Source organism: Dromiciops gliroides, chromosome 1 (genome assembly GCF_019393635.1).
Source record: "Dromiciops gliroides isolate mDroGli1 chromosome 1, mDroGli1.pri, whole genome shotgun sequence".
NCBI lineage: Eukaryota > Metazoa > Chordata > Mammalia > Microbiotheria > Microbiotheriidae > Dromiciops > Dromiciops gliroides.
In genome coordinates, this window is record NC_057861.1 from 481,005,749 (window position 1) to 481,031,630 (window position 25,882).

At 38.8% G+C, this 25,882-nt stretch overlaps 2 protein-coding genes across 2 annotated transcripts; both read left to right on the forward strand.

Annotated features, from left to right (window-relative positions):
- The first annotated feature begins 9,217 nt into the window (after nucleotides 1-9,217).
- Nucleotides 9,218-9,697, forward strand: LOC122734775 (60S ribosomal protein L26-like). Its single transcript, XM_043975855.1, has one exon. It carries the CDS (start codon nucleotides 9,218-9,220, stop codon nucleotides 9,653-9,655), a length of 438 nt encoding a protein of 145 aa, XP_043831790.1. The 3' UTR covers nucleotides 9,656-9,697.
- Nucleotides 9,698-12,554: 2,857 nt separating this feature from the next.
- Nucleotides 12,555-13,136, forward strand: LOC122734776 (interferon beta-like). Its single transcript, XM_043975857.1, has one exon. The coding sequence runs from the start codon at nucleotides 12,579-12,581 to the stop codon at nucleotides 13,134-13,136; it is 558 nt and encodes a 185-aa protein (XP_043831792.1). The 5' UTR covers nucleotides 12,555-12,578.
- Nucleotides 13,137-25,882: the final 12,746 nt, after the last annotated feature.

Here is a 25,882-nt window from a genome sequence, read left to right on the forward strand (position 1 = left end):
AATAATACTTCCGGGCAGTGGGGTTGGGGGGGAATATATATTTAATGAAATAGAGGACTTTCAAGAATTCCTGGTGAAAAGACCTGAGTTGAATACAAAATTTGACTTTCAAATACAAGACTCAAGAGAAACATAAAAGGGTAAACAGGAAAGAGAATTCATAAAGGATTCAATAATGTTATACTCTTTACATTCTTATATGGGAATATGATAATTGTTATACCTAAGAACTTTATTATTTTTAGGACAACAAGAAGGAGAATGCATGGGTGTGAGTTGACTATGATGGGAAGATCTCCAAAAAATGAAGGAGAGAGAGATACATTGAGAAAAAGGGAAAGAGGAAAAAAGTAAAATTTTCTCACATAAAAGAGACATGCAGTAAGAGCATTTATAATGAGGGGAAAAGAGGTGGTGGTAGCAGGCAATGCTTGAAACCTGGCTCTTATCAGAACTGGGTTCAAAGAGAGAATAACACACTCAGTTGTGTATAGAAATGTATCTTATACAATTGGGAAATAGGAGAGGAAGGGAACGAGAGAAGGGAGCAACTGATAGGAGAGTAGATTAAGGGAGACATTGGTTAGAAGAAAAACAGACTTTTAAGGAGGGACAGGAGAGACAGACAGACATAGACACAGAAAGAGACAGAGAGAGAAGGATAAATAGGGGAAATAGAATGAAATGAAATACAGAGTTAGTAATCATAACTGTGTATGTGAATGGGATGAGCTCACAAATAAAATGGATGCAGATAGCAGAATGGATTAAAAACTAGAATTCAGCAATATATTGTTTACAATAAATATACTTGAAACAGAAATACACAAAAAAGGATAAAAATAAGGGGCTAGAGCAGAATCCTATTGTGCAAAAAATAAGCAAAAGCAAAAAATAAAAAATAAATAAAAACAGTCAAACAAACAAAATGGGGAAGCTAAGTGGTGCAGTAGATAAAGCGCTGGCCCTGAATTAAGGAGGACCTGAGTTCAAATCCAGCCTCAGATACTTGACACTAGCACAGCTGCATGACCCTGGGCAAGTCACTTAACCCTCATTGCCCCGCCAAAAAACAAAGAATGAAAAAAAAAAGAAAAGGTAATAAATATTTGTGTGGCACTGTCTATTTGATTCTTATGTGTGACCTTTAAAAAGGTATGTATTAAAATGTTCTAGGGGCAGCTAGGTGGTGCAGTGGATAAAGCACTGGCCCTGGATTCAGGAGGACCTGAGTTCAAATCCGGCCTCAGACACTTAACACTTACTAGCTGTGTGACCCTGGGCAAGTCGCTTAACCCCAATTACCTCACAAAAAAAAAAAAAAAGAAAAGAAAAGAAAAGAAAAAAAAATGTTCTAAGTCATGGGTATGCTATAACACAATACACATTTATTAAGCACTTACAGTATAAGGAGTGGTAAGCTAAGCCCTTTCTTGGAGAGATGCAAAGTTTAAATAAGAGATGATCCTTACCCACAGTAGTATTCCATCACAATCATATACCACAGCTTGTTTAATCATTCCCCAATTGACAAGCATCCTCCCAATTTCCAGTTCTTTGCCACCACAAAGAGCTACTATAAATATTTTAGAATACTTAAGTTCTTTTTTTTTTTCTTTAATCATCTTTGGAAACAGACCTAGTAGTGGTATTGCTGGGTAAAAGGGTAGAGGCAGTTTAATAACTCTTTGGCCATAATTCCAGATTACTCTCCAAAATGATTACTCCACCAACAATGAATTAGTGTCCCAATTTTTCCATATCCCTTCCAATATTTGTTGCTTTCCCCTTCAATCTTTTAGCCAATCTGATAGGAAGAAAATGATATCTCAAAGTTGTTTTGATTTTCATTTCTCTAACCAATAATGATCTGTAGATTATTGTACAGCATTTTTTCATATAACTATAAATTGTATTGATTTCTTCATCAGAAAGCTGCTTGCTCATATCCTTTGACCATTTATCATTTAGAGAATGATTCATATTCTTAAAGACTTTACAAAGTTCTTTATATAGTTAAGATATGAAATTTTTATCTGAGAAACTGCCTATACATTTTCCCCTAATTTTCTGCTTTCTTTCTGATCTTGGCTACATTTGTGTTATTTGTATAAAACCTTTTAAATGTATATTGTCTCAAGAATAATCAGAAAGAAAACTAAATATGCAACTATGTTGTCTTTTTTCAATTAAATCTGCTCTGGAGTTGTTTTTCCCCTTAAACATCCCCATGATGTAATATAAAGAGAGATCTAATGGAAAAGTCTTCAGTGCAAGGGAACTCAAAAGTGAAAGTGAATTCAGTTAAGAGGATGAGATAAAGCAAAGATGCAATTTTGGCTCAGAAAGATTATCCCACTACTGTTTCAGGGAAGGAAATGCAGTTTTCTAGGCACAATACAAAGAAATATGTTTCTGAGATTACTGAATCAACAGGACTTGGCAACAGATTGCATATGCAAGGTGAAAAAGAGAATAAGGAGTTAATGGAACTCAAGAAAGAGCCTGAGGTTGGAGATAGATAGATAAGATAGAAAGATAGATGGATGGATGGATGGATGGATCAAAAATCAGTAATCAGTATGCATACACACGCATACACGTGTGTTTATGTATATGTATATATGCTTGTGTATGTGTATATGTGTGTGTACAAACATACACACACACATATAAGCTAAGAGTCTTCAGCATGTAAAGGATCATTAAATTGCTGGGAATAAATTAAATTAGCTGGGAGCCAAGGGATAGAGTATCAAGAAAAAAAAAGGACCAAGGACAGAGTTTTTGAAGGCACCCACAGTTAGGGGGAATGAAATTGCTGATGATACACCAAAGGAGTCAGAATAGGACCAGTGAAAATTAGGTATGGAACTAAGAGAGATCAATGTCACAAAAATGTAGAGGAGAGAAAATACCCAGGAGGAAAGTTTGGTCAGCAGTATCAAATGCTGCAGAAAAGTCACGAAGGCTAAGAATTGAGAAATGATGGTCAAATTTGGGAATGAAATGATCCTTAGGAGAGACTTCTAGGCCACATGACCAGCAAGATAGTAGACTACAAACATTTTCTCTGATCTTCTTGACCTCTCAAAAGTCCCCAAAATAAGAATTATTCACAAAAGATAAAGTAATTGCAGCACTCTTTACAGACTAAAATACCAATAGCCCCCAAGGAAGTAATAACTTGATAATTGGGCTAATTTCTAATCTCTAAAAAATTCACTCATTACCCCCTTCCCCAGTTACCACACTGTTATGGGGTTAGAACACTGGTCTGAGATAACTTTCCTTGAGAAGACAGACATACCTTTAAGCGAGTGATAAACTCATTAGGCTTGGCTACTGCCTGAGTGGCACCAGGGGGACAAAGATGGATCCAGAGATTAGAGTTGCCTCCTGCCCAACTTCTCCCAGCCCACTACCAATGGGGGATGTTCTACCCTCTGGTGATCACCCCCAATAAGGGAACATTCCATAGTCAGATGATCACCCCATCTGTTCCTCCACCATCTGTCCTCTATAAAAGCTATGGCCTTTCTCCTGTTCAGGGAGATAAGTATGTCAGAGAATCTTATCTCTGAAACTATCTCCCTTTGAGAGAAGTTTGACTTCTCTCTTGGTTTCCTTTCTCTAGCATGTAAATAAAAGATTATTTTATTCTAATTGGATTTGTGTGCAAGAGGGTATAATTCTTTAAAGGGGAATTCTTAAGGACCCTCACCCCCAAACCTATTTTCCCCATGATAGGGGCTCATAAGCTAGTCTCATGAGGACAGACTTAGCCCCAGAACTCTGTAAGCAGCAGCAGCAACAACAACTGAAGACTCAAATTGCCAGAGCCAATGTGAATTGAGCGAGTGATCCCAGAGTGTGAATTTACAAAAGGAAATAGCAGAAATGGGAAACAAGGTTCAATAAGTCTTAGGAGGCTCACCACCACATCACAGACACAAATATTTCAGACCTATTTATGGCTTTATGATGGGTCAACATATAGCTCCCTCAATGTCTTTCAGCATTTATCAACTGCTACAACCACCAATTCCTTATTATTAGGTACTTAGGGCTTTTTTCCTTATCAAATTGAATGCTGCTAAATTTTAAAATAGAAAAAACAATCATAAAATATTTCTAAAGAAATCTATTAACGAGTTGTTCTCCCTGCCCCTCCACTGTTCTAGATTCCAGCTACTTTCTAGGCACATTTGGCAAAAGGAAAAAAGTTTTGTTGAAGTTTTTTAAATACTGAGAAAGAAACACCTTTCAACTTTTGCTTTCAAAACATGACTTCTCTTCTCTGAAAACCTCAATAACCAGCAGAGACTACTTCAGGGACAGAAAGTAATTCTGCATGACAGTAAGATGAGACACAAAAGAATTAATATTCTCCACAAAAAAAATCACACATACACAAAAGCTTTCAAATGGAAAGGGATAAATAAAAGAAAAATATCTTCAATGGCTATCAGGGAGAATTCATTAGATTATTTACCTCAGTAATTGTAATAAAAATAAAACTAAATACCTAAGAGTAGCAATCAGATGCAGGACATCCAGTTTGAAATATCTGATAGGCAGTTGGAGATATATAACTGGAGCACAAAAGGGCAGGACTTATTGATTTAGGAGTCGTCTGCATAGAGATGACAGTTTAACCCACAGGAGCTGATGAAGTCACCAAGAGTAAGAGAATGTACAAAGGATTAAAAAGGAAATCAGGACAGAATCTTGGGGAATACCCATTTTAGGAGGGATGATATGCATGATGAACCAGGAAAGGAGATAAGGGAGAAGTCAAACAAGGAGAAGAATCAAGAGAGATCATTGTTTAAAAAAAAAAACACAAAGAAGAGTATGTCCAAGAAAACAAGGGGGTTCATAATGTTAATGCTGCAGAGAGAGGGTTGACTGAGAAAAAAAAACCCATTCGATTGGGCAATTTATAGACCACTAGAACCCACATGAACATAAATATTTATAGCGCCTTTCTGCATTGGAAAAGAACTGGAAATTAAAGGGGTGGCCATCAATGAAGGAACTGCTGAAAAATTATGGTATATGAATGTAATAGAAAACAATTGTGTGATGATGATAAAGGGGATGGTATCAGAGAAACCTGAGAACACTTGTATAAACAGACGTGGTAAAGTGAGCAGAGTTGGGAAGACAATTTATACAATCACAACAAAATTATAAAGACAAAAAACTTTGAAAGACTTAAGAACTATGATCAATATTATGACCAATCATGATTCCAGAGGACCCATGAGGAAACATGCTATCCACCTCCTGACAAAGAAGCAGCAAGGGACTGGGGCAGCCAGGTGGCACAGTGGATAAAGCATTGGTCCTGGATTCAGGAGGACCTGAGTTCATATCCGGCCTCAGACACTTGACATGTACCAGCTGTGTGACCCTAGGCAAGTCACTTAATCCTCATTGCCCTGCCCGAAGAAGAAGAAGAAGAAGAAGAAGAAGAAGAAGAAGAAGAAGAAGAAGAAGAAGAAGAAGAAGAAGAAGAAGAAGAAGAAGAAGAAGAAGAAGAAGAAGAAGGAAGAAGAAGAAGTGAGGTACAGATTGAGACAAATACAGAGCCTCCCAAAAAAGGCTTAGTGCAGTTTTAAGCTTTAAGCTTTGGGGTACCTCCTGTGGGCAATGTGGGAATTTGTTTTATTTAACCTTTGTTACACTGGTTTTGTTTTACTTTTCTTTCTCCCCAGAGATAGTGAAAGGTAGGAGTGAAGGAGAGTAGACTTTTATTCATTAAAAATATAATTTTTTTAAAAGATCACTAGAAATTTGGGTGAGCACAATTTCAGTTGAGTTGAGGGCAGAAGTCAGATTTCAAAGGGTTGAAAGTTAGTGAGATCATATATAATGTGCATCATATTCTTTGCCTCCTCAGTGAGTGAGTGAGGGGCAGAGGGGAGAGAGAGAATTCGGAATTGAAATTTTTAAAATGAATGTAAAAAATGTTTAATGAGTGAGAGGAGAGGAAATGGAGGCAATATATGTAAACGAGTATTTCTAAGAGTTTAACTGTGAAAGAGAAAAGAAATATCAGATGTTATTGTGTGATGATCAGCTGTGATAGACTTGGCTCTTCTCAGCAGTGCAATGATCCAAAACAATCCCAAAGAACTCATGATAGAAAATGTCCTCCACATGCAGAAAAAAGAACCGTGGATTCTCACTGCAGATTGAACCGTACTGTTTCTACTTTTTGGCTGGTTTTTTTTCTCTTTTTTGAGGTTTTTTCCTTGTGTTCTGCTTCTTCTTTCACAATATGACTAATGTAGAAATATGGTTAATGTGATCATACATATATAAACTATATCAGATTGCTTTCCATCTTGGCAGGAGGAGGGAAGGGAAGGTGGGAGAAAAATTTGAAACTAAAAATCCTATGAAAAACAAATGTTGAAAACTATCTTTACATGTAACTGGAAAATAATAAAATACTTTTATGAATAAAAAATAATAATAAATGAAAAAATGAAAAGAAATATCAGATGTTAGACTGAGGGGATGGTAAAGACTAGTAAAGAGGATTTTTTGGAGGCAAAGATGTTAGGATGCCAGAAACTTGGGAATGTTTATATACATCAGGGAAGGAGCCAAGGGATGGAAAGAGATTGAAGATTAGAGAGGAAGATATTTGTGGAGGCAATCTGCTGGTGAAGTGAGGATGAGATGGAATGAATGGTACATGTAGAAGGCTTGACCTTGCAAAGAAGGGTCACCTCAGCGACTTCATAGAGACTTTGTACAGACTCCTAACTTCTCTGGTCCATTCTGAGACTCCTCCCCAAAAAGCAAACAAAAAAGACACCCAGGAGAATAGCATCTAACATAGGATTTGATGGCTTTACCTACCTCCTAGAGGAAATAGTTTAGTAAGAAACGACCAAGATCCAGGACCTAGTTACAACTTGTACCAGACAAGTAGAAAAAAATACTAAAAGCTATCTGGAAAGAAAAAAAACCCCACAATATCAGTGGAAGGGTTACATTCTCCTCTGCCAATAGTTACACAACAAAAAGGAATAAATCGGGCAGCTAGGTGGCACAGTGGCTATAGTACTGGCCCTGGAGTCAGGAGGACTGAATTCGAATCAGGCCTCAGACACTTAACACTTACTGGCTGTGTGACCCTGGGCAAGTCACTTAACCCCAATTGCCTCACCAAAAAGAAAGAAAGAAAAAAAGAAAGGAAGGAAGGAAAGAAGGAAGGAAGGAAGGAAGGAAGGAAGGAAGGAAGGAAGGAAGGAAGGAAGGAAGGAAGGAAGGAAGGAAGGAAGGAAGGAAGGAAGGAAGGAAGGAAGGAAGGAAGAAAGAAAGAAAGAAAGAAAGAAAGAAAGAAAGAAAGAAAGAAAGAAAGAAAGAAAGAAAGAAAGAAAGATCAAGTAACTCTACTCTTTCCAATAGCTGAGGTTGGCTTTATAAATAGCCAGAATAGACACAGGAAATATTCACTACTATCCTGGAATCAGATGATGGTGATTACTCATTCAGAAATTCCAGAGCCTAATCTGGGACTCAGCTCTACAAGCCAGAGGGCTGGGGTTGGGGGAGGGGGAGGACTGTTGTGGAGGTGTAGGATCTATTCCAGATCACCTGTTTTTGTGAGCCATGATAACCTGTTGTTCTGGCTGTAAAACTAGAAGCACACGAGGACGATTCTTCTCTCTAGGAAAAGTATAAGTCTCCAAGACTCCCTACTCATATCTTGTCTGTGAGCTAGAGTAGTTTGGGTGAGATCTAGAAATACATTGCAATCACTTTAGAAATTTGTTGTAGTTCAGTCATTTCAGTTGTGTCCAACTCTTCATGACCCTATTTGAGGTTTTCTTGGCAAAGATAGTGGAGTAGTTTGCCATTTCCTTCTCCAGCTCATTTTACAGACGAGGAAACTGAGGCAAACAGGGTTAAGTGACTTGCCCAGGGTCACACAGCTAGTAGGGGTCTAAGATCAGATTTGAAGACAGGAAGATGAGTTTTCCTGACTGCAGGCCCAGCACTCTATCCACTATGCTACCTAGATGCATTGGAAATAGGATGACACTAAAATTTGCCTCCATTATAGCCTAGGGGACCATAAGGAGTCAGGTGAATAGTGACAATGTGGGTTTAGGAGATAAAATTCTACCCTCACCCCAGACACTTATTGGCTACATTATAGAGACTGCATGGTGTCAGGAAGACCTGAGTTCTAATCTTACTTCAAACACTTAGCAGCTGTGTGACCTTAAGCAAATCACTAACTTCTTTGAACCTCAGTTTCCTCATCTATAAAATAAGACCTGGGGCAGCTAGGTGGGGCAGTGGATAGAGCACCAGCCCTGGATTCAGGAGGACCTGAGTTCAAATCTGACCTCAGACACTTGACACTTACTAGCTGTGTGACCCTGGGCAAGTCACTTAACCCCAACTGCCTCACACACACAAAAAAAAGACCTGGTTCAATGACCTCTAAAGTCCTTTCCAGTTCTAAATCTATAATCTTATTATTTTAATTAGAGGCAAATAACTGGCCAGTACTTTGGTTTCCTCATCTGTAAACATGAGGTGGTAAGACTAGTTAATCTCCAAACTCATCATATCATAGGATCATAATTTGAAAACCTGAAAGATAGTAAGAGCTAGTATTTATATAGTGCTTTAAGGTTGCAGGGTGATTTACAAATATTATCTCATTTGATCCTTGCAACAATCTTAGGAGGTAAATATGCCTTTATTAACAACATTTTAAAGATGAGGAAACTGAGGCAAACAAGGTTGAATGACTTGACCAGGGTCACACAGCTAGTAAGTGTGTCTGAGACCAGATTTGAACTCAGGAAGATGAGTCTTCCTGACTCCAGGCCTGGCACTCTATCCACTGTGCCACCTAGCTGCCTTCCTTTCCAGATCTTAATATTTTATGATTCTAAGAATTAACATGAAACATCACTACCCTATTTAGTATCATTAAAAGTGAGCCATTCCATATTTAGTTTAGGAAACTAAACTTTACTCCTTTAATCACTGTAAATTTTTCAAAAATGTTTAAAATAGTAGATAGATTTTAAAAGATATATATCCAGGGGTGAGGTTTCTCTGGCTTTCCTCCATGCAATCCGCCGCCATCCACCCTCCGTAGCTGTCCCTTTGACTGAGCAGCAGGCTGCTGCAGCTCTGGCCATGCTAAGACTTCCCTAGGTACCTCATCAAAATGAAGTTCAATCCCTTTGTGACATCTGACGGGAGCAAGAACCGCAAGAGGCATTTCAATGCCCCTTCCCACATACGGAGGAATATTATGTCTTCTCCTCTTTCGAAGGAGCTGAGGCAGAAGTACAAGGTCCACTCCATGCCCATTCAAAAAGATGTTGAAGTTCAGGTAGTTCTAGGACACTACAAAGGACAGCAGATTGGCAAGGTAGTCCAGGTTTACAGAAAGAAGTATGTGATCTACATTGAGCGTGTGCAGCAAGAGAAGGCTAATGGCACAACTGTCCATGTGGACATTCATCCCAGCAAGGTGGTTATCACAAGGCTAAAACTGGACAAAGATCACAAAAAGATCCTTGAACGGAAAGCCAAATCTCGCCAAGTAGGAAAGGAAAAGGGAAAATATAAGGAAGAAACAATTGAAAAAATGCAAGAGTAAAAATTACATGACTGTAATTAAATTGCTAGAATGAAAAAAAAAGATATATATCCAGCCATATAATTTCCTTCCTAAACTTAATAATAGCCTTAATATTAGGATCTTTGATTTTGTCCATTTGGAATAGGTCTTGTTGTTCAGTCATGCTTGACTCTTCATGACCCCATTTAGGGTTTTCTTGGCAAAGATAGTGGAGAGCTTTGCCATTTCCTTCTCAAGCTCATTTTACAGATGAGGAAACTAAGGCAAATAGGGTAAAGTGGCTTGTCCTGTGTCACAAAGCTAGTAAGTGTTTAAGACTGGGTTTATTTTTTTTATTATTTTTTTTTAGTGAGGCAATTGGGGTTAAGTGACTTGCCCAGGGTCACACAGCTAGTAAGTGTTAAGTGTCTGAGGCCGGATTTGAACTCAGGTACTCCTGAATTCAGGGCCGGTGCTTTATCTACTGTGCCACCTAGCTGCCCCCTAAGACTGGGTTTAAATGAAGGTATTCCTGACTCCAGGCCTGGCACTCTATCCACTGTGCCAGCAAGCTGTCCCTGGGAGCAGGAGTGGGTCTACGCATCCAGAATTTGACAACCAGTGAATCACATATCCAAATGAAATGTACAGGGGCAGCTAGGTGGCGCAGTGGATAGAGCACCGGCCCCTGGAGTCAGGAGTACCTGAGTTCAGACCTGGCCTCAGACACTTGACACTTACTAGCTGTGTGACCCTGGGCAAGTCACTTAACCCCAATTGCCTCACTAAAAAAAAAAAAAAATGAAATGTATGGGTGTATTTTTGCATACTGATGGCTTTGAACAGCTAATTTTGCAAACTAAAATTTTCTTAAGTTAATGTGTTAATTATAAAAGTAGAGGAAACAAGATGTTTTTACATAATCACCTATTTTTTTAAGTGGGGGGGTAATATTTTTCTAGGCTCAAGAAGTATCTTTTGAACATGAATGATAGAATTTTTTTCAAGTTCCTTAGATTTCATTACTGTAGGGATTCCAAGACTCATCAGTCAGTCAATAAATATTTATTAAGCACCTGCTCTATGTGTCAGGCACTATGCTAAGTGCTGGGAATCCAAAGACAGGCAAAAAACAGTCCCTACTCTCAAGGAGCTCTCAATCTAATAAAGCAGACAACATACAACTATGTACAAAGAAGTTATATACAGGATAAATTGTTTATAATCAACAAAGGGAAGGCAGTAAACTCAAAGGGAATCAGGAAAGAGTTCCTGTAGAAGGTGGGATTTTAGCACGGAATTGAAAGAAGCCAGGAGGGGGAGATGAGGAGGAACCACATTCCAGGCATAGGGGACAGCCAGTAAAATGCCTGGAGTGGATGGGTAGAGTGACTTGTCTGAGGAACAACAGAGAAGCAAATGTCACTGAATCTTCTGTGTTGGGGGGACAGGAAATGGGGAGGAGAGACAGGAAGTGGGATAGGTTATAAGTTGAGAACATCCCTCTACAATGTATACCATGACTGGCACAAAATTATAGTCTTAAAGACTAGACTGGAGCACTGAGATGGTAAATTATTTGCCTAGGAACACATACATCAGAGGCAAGAGTTGTTCCCAGCTTTATCCTCAGTTTGAGACAAGTTCTCCATCCACTAAGCCACTTTGCCTTCAATAGAGATGGAAGAAAAAACAGAAAAGTAAAAAGAAATACAAAGAAAATTATATTTATTTCATAAACCATGTAATAATAAATGTTTTTCTATACAATATATGTATTTTATCAATTCCACATTTTCTAGCCATTTCCAACCCACATAATATGCACTCTCATCTTCCTCTTCTCACAGGAACTTGGTCTCCACCATTTCAGATAAACGTATTATAAAAAATAAGTATGATATAATAAACAGCATGAAGTTTTCTTAATACAAACCATATTTATTTATTTATTTATTTTGGCCAGGCAATGAGAGTTAAGTGACTTGCCCAGGGTCACACAGCTAGTAAGTGTCAAGTGTCTGAGGCTGGATTTAAACTCAGATCCTCCTGAATCCAGGGGCTGTGCTTTATCTACTGCACCACCTAGCTGTCCCCCATATTTATTTATTTATTGTTTGTGTTTAGTGAGGCAACTGGGTTAAGTGACTTGCCCAGGGTCACACAGCTAGTAAGTGTTAAGTGTCTGAGGTTGGATTTGAACTCAGGCATATTTATTCTTAATAATAAAATAGCTAAGCACTTATATAGCCCTTTAAGGTTTGCAAAGAGCTTTAAAAATATCTCATGTTATACTTACAACAATCCTGGCAGTAGGTGTTACCATTATCCCCATTTTACAGATGAGGAAGCTAAGACAAATAGAGGCTTAGTGACTTGCCAAGGGTCACTTCAATATAAAGTATGTGAGGCCAGATTTGAACTCAGTTTTACCTGACTCCAGGTCCAGTGCTCCAGCTGCCTATTTAATCAAATTGTTTTGAGATAAAAGGGTTAATTGGAAATTATTTAGGGGTAAAAATGAAGATTGCTATAAGCCAATAATTTTAAGGAAGAAACCAAAGCAAAAAGTAAATCTTATTAGACTAAAAGAACTACTCTTTATTATTGGCAGTCTCTCTGTCAGGTATGGTTTCATTGAGGAAAGACAGTCCCATATGATTCTGATAATTAGTTACTTCGCCATTATCAAATGCTCACTGAAAACATGCCTTGTGTTTGTATACCTCTGTATTAAAGCAGCACAACCACAGAAATTTCTAAGGACCTAAAAGAAAACAGCAAAAAACCAAGTGGATGACATAACAAAAGTGAAAATGAGAACTGAAAAGTGGGAAATTCCTGAGTTCTAGAAAAAGATGGATACCATCTCTCTCAATAAATAGCTGGTACACATGGAGGAAAGTCATTCACTCTGCAGACCTTCGAAGTGTCTACCTAGCTGGCTCCTTCCAAGTTCACTATGGCCAACAGGGGCATCTTACAACTTGCCATTCTTCTGCTCCTCTCTGCTGGTGTCTCTTCTAAAGACTATGTCTGGCTTCGCTCCCATCAAAGAAGAACCAATCAGAGGAGTCTGACACTCCTGACAGAAATGATTGGAAAAATTCCTCTGGAATGTGACAAAGACAGAATGGACTTCCAGATCCCTTGGGAGATTATACAGCCTAAGCAATGCCAAAAGGAGAATGCCACTGTGGTCATCCATGAGATGCTCCAGCAAATCTTCCTCATATTCAACAGCAAAAATGCCATGCCTGGTGTGAATAAGACCATCATTAAGACATTCCTCAATGGAATCTATCAGCAAATGGTGCGTCTGGAAATGGCTTTCGAAGAAGAGATGGAGCAGACCTTGGGGAGCAGGGAGAGCATCTTACAGCTAAAGAAGTATTACCAAGAAATAAGGAACTATTTGAAAAACAAAGAGTACAGCCCCTGTGCCTGGAAGGTAGTCCACGTGGAAACCAGGAAGAATTTTATCTTCCTTTCCAAATTAACAAAATTCCTTAAAAACTGAAGGACTTCAAGTTTGCACTTCAGAAAGTAGATGGCATGCACGAATGTTACAAGTGTTCCTGAAACCAACTGCTGTTGTTTTGAATTGGCAGCATCCAACATATTGGATTTGAAATGAAAACTGGACAGTTTTTCAGTTTTGTTTATTTTTTAAAATATTTATTTATTTATTGATTGATTTATTTGGCTGATCTTTTTTTTTTTTACATTTGGACAATAAATTATTTTGGAATATAAATTTGTTAACTTGTTTTTTCAACTTAATTCATTTATTCATTAAGTTTAAAGATATTTAGTGACTATTGTGCACTGGGTATAATGCCTCTACATCTTTTTTTCAACTTCAGAAATGTCTTACTCATTAAGCTGCTTCTTTTTCTGGAACTTTCTCAAGCTCTTCATTTTATCTTTGGGGTTTTCAGAAAAGGAAAGAGGAGCCAAGAATTTAGAAAGCAAAATCAGAAGAATTTCTTTCTGCATTTTCCCTGCCATATTTAGGCTCAGAGAACTCTAAAATGCATATGTATATTTTAAAATATAAGACATGGTCCTTGCCCTCAAGGAGTTTACAGTCAAGGGGAACCCTCTCCCCTCCCTAGTCACTTTTCCCCCTGCCCACACATGCTTTTTACTAGTTGAAAGTGTGAGAATTGGAATGATGCCCCCTGCTGGAGAGATACTGTAGGGAAGCTCCGCCATGAGGAGAAGCCATGTGAGGACAAGCCTTGCAGCGTTAGTGTCAGGAAGTGACCTTTTCTGGGGTTTTGGAAGGCCAGCCCAGTGTCAGGAAGCTGGCTGGCTTGCAGCTGTAGAGCCGCCTGTTAGTTCTGTCAAGCAGGTCTGCCAACCAATTAGCTTGGGGCTGTGTGTGTGGACAGCTCTGCTTCCTGTTGGAGAGAGGCTTCTGGGAGTAGGAAGGAAGCATTGGGGTCTTTGGGTTCCTGACCTCGGGTTGGAGAGGTCAGATGATGGGGTCTCTTAAAAATAGTTAGATCTATTACCTCTCTCTTCTCACCTACTTCGGATTGCTTTTTAATAAATTCTTAAAAGTCTAAACTCTTGCTAAAGCTTCTAATTTATGGCAACCACTCATTAGAATTTTAGATAGTCAGGGCAGCTAGGTGGCACAGTGGATAGAGCACCGGCCCTGGAGTCAGGAGTACCTGAGTTCAAATCCAGCCTCAGACACTTAACACTTACTAGCTGTGTGACCCTGGGCAAGTCACTTAACCCCAATTGCCTCACTAAAAAAAAAAAAAAGAATTTTAGATAGTCTAGCTACAATTTTAGCCCCTTACCACAGCAGGGTCCAACTATTAAAGATCTATAATGTGTGCAAAATGTCATGAAAAGACAGGATTGCTACAGTAAAGGGGAGGCCAGTAATAACAAGAGAAAAGGCAGCCTAGTTACCTTCTGATTGGTGGGCTATGAGGCACTGAGGTTTTTGAGGTTTCTAAGGTAAATAGAGCCCATGCCAGGAGGCAGGAGGTATACAATCCCAACAAAGTGCCCAACAAGAAGCAGATTTTGACTGGCTGGTAGAGAAGAGCAGGGAAGCATATCTCCTGAGCCTTACCTTAGAGACAACCCACAAAAGATTAGAAAGAGGAAGGAATTAGAATGGGACAACTGGGTTCACATCTCTGTTCTACCAATTGCTAGTCATCTGACCTGGGACAGATCATTTGCTTAAGCTCTTTGGGCTACACTTCTTCCCATCCCCTCAAAAGTGGTATGAAATACTTACTTTAAAAAGTTTCTGTGAGGATTAAAAGAGACAATTTATATAATGCACTTCGATTAATAAAAGTTTATTTAAATATAATGCAGGGGGCAGCTAGATGGCGCAGTGGATAGAGCACTGGCCCTGGAGTCAGGAGTACCTGAGTTCAAATTTGGCCTCAGACACTTAACACTTACTGGCTGTGTGACCCTGGCAAGTCACTTAACCCCAATTGGCTCACCAAAAAAACCAAACCAAACCAAAACAACCCCCCCAAAATAAATAAATAAATAGATAGATAGATAGATAGATAGATAGATAGATAGATAGATAGATAGATAGATAGATAGATAGATAAATATGGGGGGGGCAGAGCCAAGATGGAGGAGAATAGGCAGCAACCCAATTGAACTCTCCCAACATTCCCCTCCAAAAAACTTTAAAAAAACTCCTCAAATCAAATTTTGGAATGGCAGAGCCAACAAAAGATCAAAGAAGCTTGAAATCTTGACCATCCTCTGAAGGATTAAAACAGGAACTCTTCTTAACAGGATACCCACCCACTGACAGTGACCCTTGAACCTCACAGCAGCAGACCCAAGAACAAACAGGGTAACTAAGTGGCACAGTGTATAGAACATGAAACCTAGGGACAGGAAGACCTCAGTTCAAATCTAGCTTCAGCACTTATTAGCTGTGTGATCCTGGACAAGTCTCTTAGTCTGTTTGTCTTGGTTTCCTCATCTATAAAAATGGGAATAATAATAGGTTGCTATAAGATCAAATGATGTAATAGTTGCAGAGGACTTAGCACAGTTCTTACTATAAAAAATCTTGGCTATTATTATTACCCCAACAACTTCTTCTAATCTCCCTCCTCCTCCTGTGGACCACTTAGAAAAGCATCCAACTGATGACACAGACCCCAAGACACTTGGACTTCAGGATCATGCTCCCCAGTATTAGCTTTTTAGAGCCCCAATGGACTAAACCTGAAACAGGCCCCTTCTCAAACAGCAATCACTGAAACCCTCCCCCTTCCAGACTAGGACATCCACACTAACCCCATTTTAGAATTAACTTTGCCCTAGACTGTAGCCCATTAATCTGTGCCTAGAGGGTAACAGAGAGGAGGACTCTAGATACCCTGGCTTTCCAGGGGCTTTGGACCTAGACCATAGGTGAGGGCCTCAATAACTGTCTCCATAGGGGGCAGCTAGGTGGCGCAGTGGATAAAGCTCACTGGCCCTGGATTCAGGAGGACCTGAGTTCAAATCTGACCCCAGACACTTTACACTTGCTAGTCGTGTGACTCTGGGCAAGTCACTTAACCCCCATTTCGGATTTGAACTCAGGTCCTCCTGAATCCAGGGCCAGTGCTTTATCCATTGCGCCACCTAGCTTCCTCATGTTGCAGAATTACAAAGAACAATTTTGACCTCAAAGAAGTTATATGAGATCACACACACACTCCTTTAAAGAGGTAAGGATCTGCGGATGTGGAAGATTGCACATGTCAGGTTTTTGTTGTTTTTGTTTTTAATGAATTGATTGGCTTGCTGATTTTTTTTCTTCTTCCTCTTTTTCTTTCTTTTTTTTTTGTTTTATTTCTTTGTTATAAGTGATGATTCTCACCGAGGAGTAAAAAGGGGATAGAGAGGGAACTCTAGGTCATATATAAAAAGACAATAAAAAATTATTTTTAAAAAAGAAGCAAGGACTCCCATGTCTTTGTCTCTGATCCATGCTACTTACCAGCCACGTTAGACTTTCACAACACTTAAATACTGTTCTCATTCATTTAGTGGGGGATGGGGTGGGAGAATCTAATCCTTTTTTTTTTTTGTGGGGCAATGAGGGTTAAGTGACTTGACCAAGGTCACACAGCTAGTTAAGTGTCAAGTGTCTGAGGCTGAATTTGAACTCAGGTCCTCTGAATCTAAGGCCAGTGCTTTATCCACTGCACCACCTAGCTGCCCCATAGGATAATCTATTCTTAATAACACCTGGCATTTATATAGTACTTTAAGTTTTGCAAACCGTTATCTCATTTGGGAGATAGGTACTTTTTTATCCCCAAAAGAAAGTGGAAAGGGGCAGCCTAGCATGGTAGATGGAAAGCTGTCCTCAGAGCCAAGTTGAAGTCCCACCTCTAATATATATGCTAGCTCAATAACCTTGGCCAAATACTTAACCCTTCGGGCAACTCTCTCTAAGACTATAGGAGGTACTAACCTGCATTACTAAAATAAATCTCCCCACCTGGCAGTTCTTTTTACCTATGAAATCAAAAGTTCAGTCTCTATCCCCTAAAAATAGCAGACCATTCCCAGCTGACTTCGGAAGCCTGTCCCAGACCTTCCCCAACCCTAACAGCAATACAGAGTCCAGGAAAAATTCTACCCCAGTTACATTTTCTATTCTATTTCTCATTTTCCCACCAGCTTAATAAATACCATTTGGTATAAACCCTAGTTTCCTAAACCGTGGGTCAAGACTCCATATGGGGTCACATAACTAACTGAATGTGGGGGTTGCAAAAATTTAGCAGCAGCAAAAGGTTATGTATGCCCAGTGTCATGTGAAATTTTCATGGATGAGAAGGGATCACAAGTGGAAAAAGTTTAAGAAGCCCTGGTCTACAGTACTACAAACCTCTAATAAAAATACTAGCCTTAAGCTGTATAGATAGAATTTAAGAAGAAAATGTGAGACAAGGTAAACCATCCACTGAGAAAAAAAGTGACAGCAAATGTTATGGGGGAAATAGTGGGGTTTGGGATAGGGGTCCTTAGGAATTCCTCTTTAAAGAATTACACCCTCTTGCACACAAATCCAATTAGAATAAAATAATAGTTTATTTAGGGGCTAGAGAAAGGAAACCAAGAGAGAAGTCCTTGGACTTCTTCTCATGGGTAGAAGGCATGGCACAGAGGCATGGCTTTCTGAGATACCTCTCTCCTCGAGCAGGAGACAGGCAGATACTTTTATAGAGGACTGATGGGGGGTGACCATCTGATTGTAGAAAGTTCCCTTATTGGGGGAGGACTATCCCCCCTGGTGGTAGCTGGGGGATTTGGGTGAGGGGTGGCTCTGGATCTCTCAAGCCATCTCTGTCCTCCGCATGCCACAAAGGCAGCAGCCACACCTAATCTTATCTCCCCCAGGGTTGGGGGAGACTGGAATGAAGGGTGGTGGTCCTGGAGCTAGCTCAGTCTTGATCAGGTTCCTCTTATCTCTTTAGGTGTGTCTGTCCTTTGGTTTAGTTTCTCAAAGAGAAGGTTCTTTGACTTACCCCAGAGATCTTCTGTAGTTAGGCCCATAACAGCAAATATGCTGATCATTGTCAGAAATTAGCAAGCTCAGGCATTTAGCCTTGACATACATGTGACACATAAAAAGTTCCCAGAGAAGATCATAATCATCACTTCTCAACCTTTTGGCTAAGATCAAGTGAAGATGCTCATTATGCATTTATAAAAGTGTGACTTAAAAGCTTCTTGAACAATCAGAAAGATGGGATTTCTTTTTTTTTTTTTTTGCCAAGTCCCGTGCTGTTTCCAAGCTGTCTTAGTCAACACTTTTTTTGATACAACCATTAGTAACTACTGTCTGTATCATTCTAGCTTTTTTTTTTTAAATGGGGGTTATTTTTAGTGTAGCTAGAAGGCCAAAGTTGATTCAGGGAGGAAATGAGTAGACTTCATAGGTGACTACATATGTAGCTGAAATGGTTCCTGTAGTTATGGCTTTGCTTCCCTTCTCAAACAAGTGAGAAATAGGAATGCCTTCAGGGAGAAAGCTTGTTGACTCCAGTAAACACCCTTCCGGGTTTAAGCATCTGGTAACTGTATCCACCCTCCATTCAGTTGGGAATTTTCTGTCCATAGAAGGAATGCAGGAAACTCCCATCTGCCCCCGATGAACAATGTGCTCTCTCCCTCCCTCCTTCTCTCCCTCCCTCCCTCCCTCCTTCCTCTCTCCCTTCCCCCACTCCCTCTAGACTTGAAGTAGGGAAAAAGAATCTGTCAGTACCTCAAGCCAGAAGCTTTCGTCATGCGACCTAGCCAAGCTGTATTTCCTTCTCTCGACCACTATTCTCACTCTTCTAGCAGCATGAAAGTCAGATCAGAGTATTGGATTCAGTTTCCCTTTTTAACTCTGTTGCCAGAGCAACTTCTTGGCACTTGCTTATTTCCTTCCAGCGTGGGAATATTTGAGGTCTCTGACCCTAAACATGTAAGTGAAAATCCAGAAAAAAATTCTTCTCTCACTTTGTAAAATTCTTGGGTCCTTCTTCTGAAGTGGGATGGAATCAGGGTGATCAAATTGATCATGAGTTATCCCAAAAGAATTACAAGACTCAGTGACTCAGTTTTCCAAGTTTTATTGAGACTGTTGGCCACAGGGAGAGAACCAGAAAATTGGAAAGGTATCTCTCGAATAGGGAAAGAAAAGACAGTTATATTTATAGTATGGATAAATTGATCATCAGTCTCATTATAATAATCTCCAGTTTGGGAGATACAGGGAAGGACCTATCCTAATTGTTTTCAGAGTTTACACATCATAAGGTGAACTGGGGATAAATATGGCCTTTTCTGTGCATGTTACTGATGTGGGATGGATTTAGGGTCAAATGGATCATGAGTTGTCCCAAAAGAATTACAAGACTCAGTGACTCAGTTTCCCAAGTTTTATTGCAATACTGTGAGTGAACACAGGGAGAGAACCAGAATAGTGGAAAGGTATCTCTCAAATAGGAAAGATAGAAAGTTATATTTATAGTATGGATAAATTGATTATCAGTCTCATTATAATAATCTGCACCTTAGGGAGGTAAAGGGGAGGGCCTATCCTAATTTGGAGTTCCTGGGGTCCTAAGCCAACCCCTGAGGTGGGTACCTTTTTCAGTGGAGGTGTGATCAGAGAAATTAATATATTTAATCTCACCTACAAAATTAATAAACAGATAAGAGAAATTATAACATCTTATAATATCTCCTACCACAGATAATTATAACATCTTATAATATCTCCTGCACAGAAAAGGCCAAATTTGTTCCCAGATTCACCTTATGATGTGTAAACTCCCAAAACACAGCTCCACAGAAAAAGGTACCCACTTCAGGGGTTGGCTTAGGACCCCAGGAACTCCAAATTAGGATAGGCCCTCCCCCAAGAGGGAGGTAGAGATTATTATAATGAGACTGATAGTTAATTTATCTATACTATAAATATAATTTTCTATCTTTCCTTATTTGGGACATACCTTTCCACTATTCTGGTTCTCTCCCGATGTTCACTCACAGTATTGTAAAAAAACTTGGGAAACTGAGTCACTGAGTCTTGTAATTCTTTTGGGATAACTCAGGATCCATTTGACCCCAAATTCCATCCCACATCAATTTAGTTTTGGTAGGAGATATTATAAGATGTTATAATTTCTCTTATCTGTTTATTAATTTTGTAAGTGAGATTAAATATATTAATTTCTCTGATCAAGTTTTTTTTTTTTGTAGGAGACAAGCAGTTTAAACTATATATTTTAATATTCAACAAAAGATACCTACTGCAAAATATGGGACAGCTATTTATTTTCTATACACAAAGTAGGTTCTTAACATAAAACTCTCAGAGGCTCACAATAACAGATTTAAAACAAGCATCTATAATAAGTACTATCATACAATCACTGGAAGTTGGCTTAAAACCATCAGAACAATGTATTTAGAGTGAGTACTCCAAATGAAGAGAGGAGAGAGGAGGAGAGAGAGAGAGAAGAAGAAGAAGAAGAAGAAGAAGAAGAAGAAGAAGAAGAAGAAGAAAGAGGAGGAGGAGGAGGAGGAGGAAGAGGAGGAGAACGAGGAAGAGTACAAGGAGGATGGAGGACACTTCATTTATTAAGCCCTATGTACCAAACACTGTGCTCTGTTGGGAATACAAATACAGGCAAGCAAGACTCCTGACCTCAAGGAGCTTACCGTTTAATGGGATAAGATAACATATAAGGGGAGCTAGAAAGGGAGAAGGGATAGTTGTCTGGAGCACTGAGAAGTCAAGTAACTTGTCAGTGGTCACACAAGCTAGTCTTGTATGTATCCTGTATGTATCCTGTATGTATCCTGTATGTATCTTGTATGTATCCTGACTCTAAGGCTAGTGATCTATGCACTGTATCACAATGCCTCTCAAAGTTTTTACTTTATAGGAATCCTACAACAACAACAACACCTAAAGAGCAGCTCTCCTGTTCTGTAAATATAAATTTAACATTGTCATCATCATAAAACTGTCATTTAGTGATCTATACTAATTTCATGTGTTCTGGTTACTAAATGGACATAGAATCTATTTCTAATAACACTAAAACAAATTATGTTTAGACAATATAAGAAGATTTAGCCAACAAAAAGAGGCAATGTTGTATTGTGGAAAGAAATTTGTACCAAAAGTCAAGTGACCTGGATTCTAATCCTAAATCTACCAATTACAAGTTTATATGACCTTGATGACCTTGTATGACATGATACTTAACTTTTCTGTGAATAAGTTTTCTCATCTACAAATTGAAGATAATGATACCTGGTCCTGTCTAAATCACAGGGTGATCATATCAAATAACAATGTATGTGAAAAATGCTTTGAAAACGATACAGCGCTATATGAATGTAAGCTATTCTTGCTAACTGCATGCTGAAAAGATTGTACAACTGAATGAGATCTTTTAAAAATAATAATTGATTCAAATGTCTTCCTAGTGTATGCAATGATGGAAAACACAATCAGGGATATGCTAGAACCACATCTAACCTATTGTTAAATTTTCAATGTGATTATTTGCATCTCAGAAATTGGCAATTATTATTAATTGGGGTTTGGTTTACTGTTTTGTTGATTCTCTAGATTTAAGAAAATTCTAGTAATGCAGATTGAACTTTAAAGTGTTTGTTTATATATCCCCCTTAACTCCTACCCCAGAACCTGGTTACTAAATTTTACTAGCACAACCTGCTCTTACTCTATAATCATTGCTTGAGCTCAGAAGCATTATCAATATATATATATATATATAGATATAGATATAGATATAGATAGATAGATAGATAGATAGATAGATAGTTTTAATCACTGCATTATAATAATTACAAGCAACCCTCCATTGTGATAAAAGGAGGGAAAGGAGAAGAAGGAAGGGAAAGAAAAAGAGAAAGAGAAAGAGACAGGGAAAGAGAAAAGGAAAGAGGAGGAGAGGAGGAGGAGGGGGAGAAATAATAAAGGCACCTAGATTTATGTCCAAACTGGCTATCTAAAATTCCAGATAATAATAGCTAACATGTATTTGTTGTTGAGTCATTTCAGTCATGTCTGACTCTTTGTGATCCCATTTGAGATTTTCTTGACAAAGATACTGTACTGGTTTGCTATTTCCATCTCCAGCTCATTTTACAGAGGAACCAAGTCAAACAGGTTTAAGTGACATACCCAGGGTCACACAGCTAGTAAGTGTCTGAGGCCAAATTTGAACTCAGGAAGATGATTCTTCCTGAGCCCAGGGCAGGCTCTCCATCTACTCCACCACCTATCTGCCTGACATTTTTATAGACCTTACTATATCACAGACAGTGTATTAAGAGCTTTACAAATATGATCATTTGATCCTCACAACCACCTTGAGAGGTAGGTGCTATTATTTCCCTATCTTACAGATGAGGAAACTGAGGCAAGCAGCACTTAAGTGACTTAACAGCTAGTAAGTGTCTGAGATCAGATTTGAACTCAGGTCTTCCTGGCTTCAGGCCAAGCCTACCTGTTTCAGGTAAATAGGGTCCTCCAGATAGCATGATTCTGTGACACCAGAGGCCAGACTTTGCATCAGCAGAGAACCATATTCAAATCTCATTTATTACCTGAGTAATACAACCAAATCGTTTAACCTCTAGGAGCCCCAGTTTCCTCATCTTCAAAATGGGAATAACAATACTCATAGTAACTTACTCATGGGGATGTTATGAGGATAAAATCAGATATTATAGGTCAAAGATATTATATATCTTAAATTAGCTTTATAGAACTGCACTAAGACTTTTGGAACACACCATGTAAATGTAACTATTATTAGAGGTCTGTTTTTATTATCTTTTGGCCTGAAGAATTCAAAAGAAATCACTTTTCATTTTTACTATATCATTTCATTTCTAATTAATATTTATTTTTAAATACATTAGACAGCAAATAGTAGATGAGTACTCAAAAGCTCTGGAGAGAACATTCTTTTTCAGATATGGGTTGGACTATATAGCTCCCAAGGTCTCTTCCAACTCAGAAATTCTATTATTCTGGGATTCTTTGTGTGGGGTTCTTTTTACCACTTCCCTTCAGTCAGGTTTCTTGATTATAGCCTATCTGCACATTTTGCTTAACCCCACACTGCATGGTATTGTAGATGAATACGTTTTTAATGACAAAAGCCCTTTAAGTTAATCCCCAAATTCTGGATGTAAAACAAAAAAGAAGGGGGATTTACTAAATATGTCATCAAGAGAGATGTCTTTATGATACTTAATTCCATCATGAGTTCTGTCTAAATTAAAAGCATGTCCCTATGGCTTTGAAAACCCAAAAAGCAACCATGAGTTACAGATCAGAAAGTAAAATTGAAAGAAACAACCGGAACAACATGAGGTTATCATTTTCACGACCACAGGAAGTGGGATTGCACAACTAGCTAAGAAAAGACTCTACAATGTCACTAGGTCCTTTGCCATGGAATACAGTCTTCTGTGGTGCACATGTTGCAAAAGAATATATAAATAGATCTTAGTTTCTGTTTGCTATTCAGCTAAGCAGGTGATTTATTAACCTGAGACTGACTTCTTTAATTGCATACCATTTAATATCTTACATATGTTTAAAAAAAAAGTTTTTATCCTTGCAACAGTGAACGATACAGTGTTACTGTTAGAGATCTGAGAGGTAGCAATGGACATCCTAGAGTCTACAAATTAGAATGATTATAATAACTGACATTTATTTAACATTGAAAGGTTTTCAAAACTCTTTACATACATTATTTCATTTCATCCTCAACTGGTACCCAAGAGGTATTAATATGTGTCTTATTATCCTTATTTTACAGACGAGGAAACTGAGGTTCATAGAGAATAAGTGACTTGCTCCTGGCCACATGATCAGCATCGGAGGAAGGACTTGAACATAGGTCTTCCTGACCATATCCAACACTCTATGGATTATATCACACAGTCTCTAATTCAGAATATTTATTAGAATTCACTCTCCCTGAATTTTTAGTCTCTTCCTTAACTTTACTGAATTGTCCTATGTTTTCATGCCTATAAGAAATGATGCTTGAGGGGGCAGCTAGGTGACACAGTGGATGGAGCACCGGCCCTGGAGCCAAGATGACCTGAATTCAAACCTGGCCTCCGATGCTTGACACTTACTAGCTGTGTGACCCTGGGCAAGTCACTTAACCCCAATTGCCTCACAAAAAAAAAAGAAAAAGAAAAAAAAGAAAGAAATGATGCTTGAGGGGGCAGCTAGGTGGCTCAGTGGATAAGGCAGCAGCCCTGGATTCAGGAGGATCTGAGTTCAAAATTGGCCTCAGACACTTAACACTTACACTTACTAGCTGTGTGACCCTGGGCAAGTCACTTAACCCTCATTTCCCTGTGCCACCCCCCCCCCAAAAAAAAAAGAAAAGGAAAAAAAAAGAAATGAAGGTTTTAAAATAGTTTTTTGGTTTTTGGGTTTTTTTTTAAGATGCAGTCTTATTTAATGGTAAGAGCACTGAATTGGAAGACAGGAAAAGTAGGTTCTAATCTTGTTCTCACACTACTAGTTCCCTGTGTGATGGTTGGCAAATTACTTCATTTCTCTGGATTTCAGCATCCTCATTCATGGCATCACAGAATTTTGAGAATTGGAAGGGGCCTTAGAGATAAACTAATTTAGCCCATATACTAAAGGAATCCCCACTCTGATACACCCAACAAGCAGTCATCTAACCTCAGCCTGATGACCTCCAAGAAGGGAGAACCCACCACCTCTTGAGGCAGCTCATTCTCCTTTGGGATAATTCTAATGGTTAGAAAATTTTTCTTGAAATCAAGTCTAAATTGACTTATTTGCAACTCCTGCCTATAGCTCCTGTTTATGCCTTCTGTAAACAGAACGGATAATCTAATCCTTCCTCCAAAGAACAACCCTTCATAGAATTGAAAATAGCTCTACGTGTGTATGTATGTATATGTATGTGCATATATGTGTGTGTATGTGTCTGTGTCTGTGTCTATGCCCTGAGTTTTCTACTCTCCAGGCTAAACTTCTCTCTGTCCTTTCAATTTATCTTCATATGAAAGAGACTCAGTGCCCTTCACTGTTCTAATTGTCCTCCTCTGAACACTTTCTAGATGATCAATATCCTTTTTAAACCCTGGAAAAATGGCACAATGCCCATCTTCAAGCTTCTTCTCTATTGGGGGTAGAGTTAGGGGAATGTTATATGCCCATAATCAACTACATTGTTATTACCAACTTAGCCTACTGTAAGTACTAAAGAGAGTACAAAATTCCACAAGTGATTTGAAGGAAGGATTGTTTCTAACCATGGGGATCGGGGATAAAAGAGAAGATGTCTAATGACAGAATATAGTGCAGGCGTGAGCAATTGAATCCCTCCCCCCAAGAAAAAGAAACAATGTATGGTTGTATTCATAACTTGGAAAGGGTTTGAAGCTTTGAGTGCCCCACTCCCTAAGTACACTATTTGCAGATTATAAAGGATACAAAACAGGGAGTGTCCCATCCCCACCTTGTAAAGTGTTTATACTTCATTGTTCCTTTAAGAGGTACATTTGTCCCTTCCACATCATGGGGGTTAGGGACACAGCCCCTGAGATCCGAAAAATCCACCCAAAAATTTTTTGGCCCTCCCTTCATACAAGAAGAAATCTGGATTTTTTCATTTTCTTTTATGGGGTGCTTATGGTACCTTATTG